Here is an 8,006-nt window from a genome sequence, read left to right as displayed (position 1 = left end):
CCACCTCAAAAAGAGTCCAGGCCATGCAGATGTCCGCCCTGGCTTCACACTCCCTTGACTCCTACATGGATCGTCTTTAAAGCTCCCTCCTTGTGGACACGATTGTCATGGGCAGGGTCAGATCTAAGAGTTCTGTCCTCTACCCTGTCATCTCTGGTCTCCCTTGACACACCTTTCACCTGCAGTAGGGACATCTGCAGGAACTGCGCTGGGTTGCACAGAGCCCACACCAGCACGCCTCTGGCCCTGGCAGGCCATGTGGTTAGAAATTCTCAGGTTTATTTACAGTGTAGCCAGGTCCTTGTCGGTGGAAATTCAGATGAAAGTCAAGTTCACCGCTTTCAGGCCTGGCTCACAAACCTCTGGTGTACACAGCAGGCCTTCACACATATCACCTTCCAGATGAATGGCTGCACCCCCAAGGGGAAGGCAGAGCCATAAAATGAGACAGCAGAGCCTCTGGATGATCACCATAGGGCCCCAGAAATACCCACTAGGACATGAGCAAAAAGTAAATATTAAAATATCAGGGAGTTGACACAGTGTAAGTTTATCTCTTAGAGTGGTCAGTATTCTACTCACGAACTGCAGTCCTGCCTCACCCACTTTTCTCTGTTGTGCTCTTTCACAGGTATGCTGGGCCGGTCTGGTACCTCCAGAATGGCCCTTCCATTCTTTCTTTCTTTCTCTTTTCTTTTGGGGCTGGCAACGGAATTTAGGGCCTCTTCCATGTTAAGCACGCACTCTACCATGGAGCCAAACCTCTGGCCCTCCTCACTTCTTTCTGAGACAAGGTCTCCAGGTGAGCTGGAGCCTCCTGCCTTGGCCACTGGATCAGATGGGATTACAGGTGTGGACCCCTGAACCCACTTTCCTTCTTACTTCACCCATGTGAAGCTCTTTCCCCAGAAGCACAGACTTCCCGAGAGCTCCTAAAACGGAGAAGAGAATTCTGAGTAGGAATTTTTGGAGGGTTGGTTGACTTTCCTTCAGAGTGAGATCGAATCAAACTCTTCCTTTTTCTTCATTTTAGTGTGGGGTGAGGAACAGAGAGCAAAGGTAAAAACAAATGCACATATTAGAAAGACAGCTAGTGCTAATGAAATAGACCAGCTTTGAAGGACAATATTTGCATTTAATACAGCTGTGTGCTCCTGTCCCACTTATTTCTCATGAAAATTCAAGAAGGAAGGCAATGTGGGTTTTTGTATGTTTTGTTTTACAGGACTGGAGATTGAACTCGGGGCCTTTGTTCTGAGCCTCATCCCCACACCTTTTTTTTTTTTTTTTTTTTTTTGGAGACAGGGTCTCTGTAAATCACTATGTTGCCCAGGCAGGGTTTGAATTTGTGACTGCCCTGCCTCAGCCTCCCAGAGTACTGGGATCACAGATGTGTACCACTCTTCCTGGCTGCAATGCTGTTATTTTAGAGACAAGTTGCCTCAGGCTCAGAAAGACTACAAGTCTTGTCCAGATACAGTTTCCAAGAGCAGGTTCACATGTTGGTCTTACCCTGCTCTGCTGCGACAGTAAAATATTAAATTCTCAAGGCACATCAGCTGTAGCATGAGGCTAAGAGTCTTTATGTATATTGTCATCAAGTGGAAGAAAGAAAAAAGAAGCTAGTATTTTATTTCTTGTTATACTGCTTTTGTTTTTGGAGGTAAAAATTACAATGTAGAGTGAAATCTATGCCCATCATTTATAATATGATTGATAGTTTTAAATGATTATAATTTGACCTAAGATTAAATGTTTGTTCCTTCTTAAAAAATAAACTGTTCATCAACTTTTCATCCTGACAAAATTTTCATTTGTATATTCTGGCCTAGTAGACAGGGCATATTATCTGTTTTTTGTTTTTTAGGCAGGCTTTTGGCTTGTAACCTAGGCAAGCTTTGAACTCATGGTGTTTCTCCTGCCTCAGCTTCCCAAGTGCTGGGATTACAGTTGTGCACCACCATGCCTGGAGTATGTCTGCATTTGAGTGAGCCACGGGCTTTGAGAATTCTGACACCTGGATGTTCTCATCAGGGGCAGCAGAGGTCAAGGATGGGCTCCTGAAAGGTGAAACTAGGGTTGAGGGTGAGCAAAGCCTACCGAAGCCTGGCAAGAAATAATAATGGTAATAGTAAATGACTGCTGTGGCTGAACACTGGTAATAAAAGCAGTCACGCTCCAACCCTCCATTTCTTCCTAGTCCTCATTGTAAAATGTGGGACTGCACCTGTGTGGCAAATTCCTGGGGCTGTCAGCCCAGGGAAAACAAGAAAAACCTTGTGACCCTGGTTCCCAGCCAACAGGGTACTAGGGAAAAGCCAGGTCTAATCTACCCATAACTTTAGCTTGGGACTCACCGGAGATTCCCTGTCCGAGTGGGGACAAAAGCACAATCTCTGCAGGATTCATTAACGAAACTCAGGACATGCTATTCTACAATATGGCCCTAGGGACTCAGGAAAACAGCAGGCACAAGAAAGCAACCCCCTTCCAGTTGGAAGCAGGTAACAATTGCCTCCCCATCCCTGGAGGACAGGAATCTTCTCGACTCTGAGAGAAGGGTTTGGGCTCAAAGGCTTTGCAGGCGCCATGGCTCAGGGCCTCAAGATCTCCCACTTTGTCTGCTCCTGTGTTTCCTCAACCATCTGCTTCCCCATCAGAATGGGCAGAAGAGTCCAGATTTCCCTGTTCCTTAAAGGCACCCTTGTGGTGAAGACCTGAATTATATACAATTCCTCATGTGCTTTTCTCTTGTTAAGCTGTCTTTTTACCAGAATTTCAGAGGTAATGGGTGTGACTGTAACTGTAAGGTAACTCCTTACAGTTTCCAGTATGCTCCTCCCCCAGCTCCCTGCCCGCATGCTTCCTTCCACTTTTCTTCACTTTTCACATGCATAAGGAAAAGACAACACAGAATTCTTTTTCCAGGAGCCACTGACTTAAACACGGGGAAGCTTAAGCCATCATTTCACATGGTGGACGACTCTCCCCCAAGCCATCTATTCAGTAACAAGCTGAATCTACAGTATGCTACTTGGGTGGGAAGGTGTCTTTTTCCCTATCTGAAAAGAGTTTTGAGGCAGGGATGGTGGCACAGGCTCTGACAACAACACTCTGGGACACTGAAGCAAGAAGATCTCAAGTTCAAGCTCAACCCAGGCAATTTTAGTGAGACCTTGTTTCAAAATAAAAAATAAAAGGGCTGAGAACATAGTTTAGAGCAATGGCCTGGGGTTTAATCCCTAGTACCCACCCCACAAAGCCTTTCCTTTATTCAAAAGAAAAATGTTTGTAACTCTGAAATTACACAATAGTGCACTAAAAAAATCTAAAAATCAAGTAAGTCAGAAAATAATATACTGTAGAAGGATTTTGTTTTTGAAACAGTGTTAATCTATGCCATTCAAATGAGATCAATAAACCAAACATGAGAGCCTGATCTATAGTCATAACTGCTGACCACAAAGGTTGTTGTGACCTTGTCCAGCTGCGTTTCTGGCCTCCCACCACTTTATCCAGTAATTACTCAGCAAGACTCAGCACGTTCTGAGCGCTGAGCATATCACCTTGGGTGAGAAGTCACAGCACCACACGGAACCACAGAGGAACATTATGTTATGAGAGCACTGGCCTTGGAGAGTTGCTCAGACTGTGCACTGTGCGCAACTAGTCTGTGACGTAGCCTTGCTGGAGTCCAGCACACAGCTCTATGGAAGCAAAGAGACAGCAAGGGTTTGTGGGTAGAAATGTGGACCAGTGGAGATAAGATCTGAAAGACCTAAATAGTTATCACCACCCAGGGGAGAGCAGTGAGGTTTAGAGATCACCTAGCAAGGAGAAAGAGGAAGGACAGATGACCAGGTCGCCAGGCCTCAGTTCCTATCCTGTCTACTGGTGATGCCCTATGGGGGACAAAGAATTTCACAGCAGGGCAGGGTGGCAGGTAAGCAAAGGTCTGGGGTTTGAACATCTCTGAAAGGCCAGCTGCCTCAGGAGGGTCTGCAGTGAGCAGCAGAGAGCCTGACTATGGGGCTCTGGCAGCAAGCAGACACTGAAAGACAGGAAACAGGAGGCTTTGCAGGAGACACGGTGAATGACAACTCCAGGACCAGTGGACAGCACTCTTGAGGAAGGACTCCCCCTCCAGTGTCACATACTACGCAAATATCAGGGAAGATGAAGAATGGCTGGGGCGAGTGCTAGGTTAAGACCCTAGTCACAAGAGGGTTAGGATGAATTGTAGGATGGCTGCGGGATGGACGGGCAGAAAAGGAAGTGACTGCAATGAGACGGGACAGCCAGGAAATGGAACAGCTGGTCAAGAAGCTTGGCTGTTTCAGAACACGGAAGGCATTTACGCACCCATCACACCCAGGCTCCTCTGCACTGACAATCCCACCTCCTACCGCGGCAAGGAGAGCAAGATGCTGAGTCACAGCCTGATGCACCCACTCAGGGCCACCTTGGTCACACAGTGTGCAGCTCAGCAAGCAGAGAGGTCTCAGCAAGAGGCCCAAGCATGGAAGGAGCAGGAGCTCATTGTGCACCACAAAATTAATTATAAGTAAGTCCTTTGCTAGTGAATTCATCTTTTCTCCCAGACACTATAAAATGCTCTGACCGTAGCCCATCCATCCCACCCCAGTGCTTGGTATTTTTCTAGGGTCTCCCAATAGCTATATTCTGTAGGGTGGGAAATGTTACAGTGTAGTTCTCTCAGAGCTACCCAACAGTGAGTGAAGATGCACGTACACCACATATACAAAGGGCTCAGTTCTCATGACTGCATGTTTTTGGAATGTGGGGAGAGGAGGCCTCTGTCGGGCGCCCACCTACCGCCGCCTGCGTGGGCTGCTGTTTCTTGTTCCGCTTTGGCCTCAGCTTGGTAAAGTGCTCCAGCTTCCTGCCCTCCTCGGAGGGCAACTCAGAGATGAACCCTGAACTCCTCTTCTCCTGCCTGACAGATGGGAAGGGTGGATCTTCCACGTGAATCGGTACTTCTTCCAGGGCTTTGTCCAGGTCAAACTCCATTTCTACAACAAAATAGAGCTCAAGGCCAAGGTGCCATGCAGAGGGATGGATAGAAAACTCATAAAAATCATTTTCAGCCTATCAGGAAAAAAACCATCCATGCACACAGTAAGTACTCTCTGAATTAAGGCCTCAAGTCCTGTGGGAACGCTTCTTGTGAGAGGCAAACGGTTGGGGCTGGCCACATACTCACCAAAGGCCCTGGAAACAGGCCGCAACATCCGGCTGTGGATACTCTTCCTTTTAGATTTAGGAGTCATCTAAGCAACAAAAATAGAAAAAGCACTTAAGACAGGTTGTCACAGAAAGCATGCCTTTCAAACTTCAGAACATTCCAGATCCATTGACCAAACTCAGCATCTGTCTTGCTTTTCAAGGAGGATGGTTCCATACCAGTAACAGACTGATTTAAAGGCAGGACTGATGTATTTCTAACTGTTGTAAGTTTCTTAAATGACATGGCTAATTTTCTCCTTTTATCCCTAGCCTTAACTAGTTACAACCTATTCCTATAGCTGAAAAACATCAAGAAGCATACAGAATTTCACTCTATGAGTGCTTCAAGAGGACATTAAAATGGACTTACAGAATGAAATTCAAAGCCTGTAAAAATCAATCACAAAAAATTGAAGACAACTCATTGTCACAGCAACATCACAGTAAACACACTGAAGTTTTCATGTGTCATTCTGACAAAGTCATTTGACTGTTTGGTTCAGTTTGCCACCAAGAACTGGATATTCATGGGCAAAGACCAGTCAGACAAAGGTACCAATGATGCAGAAGCTCTACCAGCCTGCACTTCTCTGTAAGATGTCTTGGATCTTGCTGGGTGCTTTTAAAAAGTGAAACCCAAACCAAGGCCAGAACATGAGTGTGTTTTCCCAGCATCAGTGTAAACTTTTGACTGCAAAGCACATCAGAGAGAAGCCCTCTTCTTCATCATTTTCATCATACAAGTGCCAAAGCTGTGAGGAACCTGTCATCACCAACACAAAAAGCTCGAAGGACAGAACAAGTCCTAGAGACTGATAAAGACTAACATCCCAGCTGCCAGCTGAAGCCGCCTGGGGCAAGGGATCAATTTCTACCACACTAGCCAGGGAGATGGACTGTGGCAATACTTAAACTGGTTTGAAGTTGGTATTATATAAAGTAAGAGATAATGTGACTGAAAGAACTTGATTTTTACACTTTCATTTATCAGGCTGTCACCTAAGGCTTCTTCAAAAAAATCCACATGTGTGAAATATATTCCTTGATTCAAAGAATAAATTGGTTCATCTTGACCTTTAAAAGTAAACAACTCTATAGCTTTGACAGCAACGCCAATTTTAATAACATCCTTCCGCTATTACCTATTGTTGAGAGAAAAGGGGAAAATTATGAGCAGTTATGTTTAAATCTAGAATGGTTTTCCTGAAACAGAAAATGAAACTTGCTGAATGGGTCCTGTCAAGGCTTTGTTAAAGGCAACAATTTGAGGAAGAGTTGTATATAAAATAACAGGCTTTGCAGCTGTAAGAAATATCAATCAATAAAAACCAGCAGGTACAATGCAACTGGAAGGGGATCCACCTTGAAGGTGGTTCTACCCCAAACTGGCTTTGCAGTTGACTGAGGAAGTCCACAGGCTGAATGGTTCATTCATTAAGTGAAGCTCTGGAGGTAATGAGTTCTCAAGAGATACAGACTAGCACAGTGCAGGCTGTCTTTCACTGTAAAAAGTCTTTCAGAATTCGATGCACCTTAGGTACAAGCATGGGAGACAAAGGGCCAAGCAGCAGCCCGGAATGGAACTTCCAGCCAATTTCATTTAGATCATCACAAATAGGGAAGAAAACTGAAAATGCATGGGATACAAATGTCTTCCATTTCCCCCTGCCTGTGCTTCGTGATCAGATTTCACGGGAAAGGTATTCATGCGCAAAAATAATGGGGCTTCAATTTCTTTATCAGTAAAGCCTCGATAATAGATACCAAATATATGTAAAATATATGAAAATTACAACACTTCAGATATAAAAATTTAAATATAAAAGGAACATATATATACATACAAAAGAATGTATACAATATGTAAAGAAATCCATTTACAGTCTGATGCCCATCTTTAAATGGAACACTTAGATTAATCTAATTTTAAAGACTACCAAGAAACATAAAAATCATCAGGCATTTTGGTGACATCAGTCAAAAGGGAACTGGTTTTCTCCTCATGATTTAGGTTTTAAATGCCTAGAACTTGGAATATCAACCAGTTTGCACATCAGAGAATGCATCCTAGTGTGTTTCGTTGGCTTCCTATGTTTTGTATGCTCTTTACAAGTACAAATAACTCCTAAATATGTTTCCCATGAAACTCTTTCATTGAATTTGTCCTATCTGTTGGTTCTGAAATTTTATGTTTAGGAGCTAATAGCTTTTAGTTAAAGGAGAAATTGCAATCAGTTTCTATAGCTGGTATTAAGATTGAGTAATTTAAAATTCTTTCTCTCATGGAATTTAAGCATAAAAACATAAAAAAGTGAATCTTCTTTCACATTTTTTCATCACTGTTATTTTTTCTTCCTTAGTTTTATAGAACATACATACTTGCTCAATCTTATTGGACTATTCCTACAATCTAAATACATACAAATCTAAAACAAAATAAAATGTAAAAATAAACTATGACTATTCACCCAAAGTTTGTCTAGAAATCTGGTTTGTTTATACTCTTTCCATTAATAGTTGGGTTGAGGGTTTTTATCTTGGGGGGGGGGGACAACCTGACTTAGTATCTGAGTTTCTTTGGAACAGTGATCTTCTTTTTGTACAAAAATGAAAAAGACACATTTTTCAGATTGCTTTTTAGCCCTCACTGACCTTTCTGAGATACCTGTCAGTGCCTGGGCATCCTCTGAATGAAGGAGATCATATAGCTTGTCCACGACACAAAGGGTCAGAGGTGCACATCCAAATGGTTTTCTCAT

At 43.6% G+C, this 8,006-nt stretch overlaps 1 protein-coding gene across 8 annotated transcripts in view; it reads right to left on the bottom strand.

Moving 5' to 3' along the window:
* Carmil1 (capping protein regulator and myosin 1 linker 1) overlaps nucleotides 1–8,006 on the bottom strand; it is a 300,958-nt gene that overhangs the window by 28,830 nt on the left and 264,122 nt on the right. For all 8 annotated transcript variants that reach the window (XM_063259966.1, XM_063259967.1, XM_063259968.1 and 5 more), the window contains 2 exons: nucleotides 5,225–5,291; nucleotides 4,837–5,033 (listed from right to left, as the gene is read on the bottom strand). In XM_063259966.1, coding sequence (XP_063116036.1) covers nucleotides 4,837–5,033; nucleotides 5,225–5,291 — 264 coding nt within the window. The remainder of the gene's footprint in view (nucleotides 1–4,836; nucleotides 5,034–5,224; nucleotides 5,292–8,006) is intronic.

This window comes from Cavia porcellus, unplaced genomic scaffold (assembly GCF_034190915.1).
Source record: "Cavia porcellus strain 051 isolate PalLab524CR breed Dunkin Hartley unplaced genomic scaffold, mCavPor4.1 scaffold_13, whole genome shotgun sequence".
Classification (NCBI taxonomy): Eukaryota; Metazoa; Chordata; class Mammalia; order Rodentia; family Caviidae; genus Cavia; species Cavia porcellus.
This window is presented reverse-complemented; position numbering and strand designations above follow the sequence as displayed.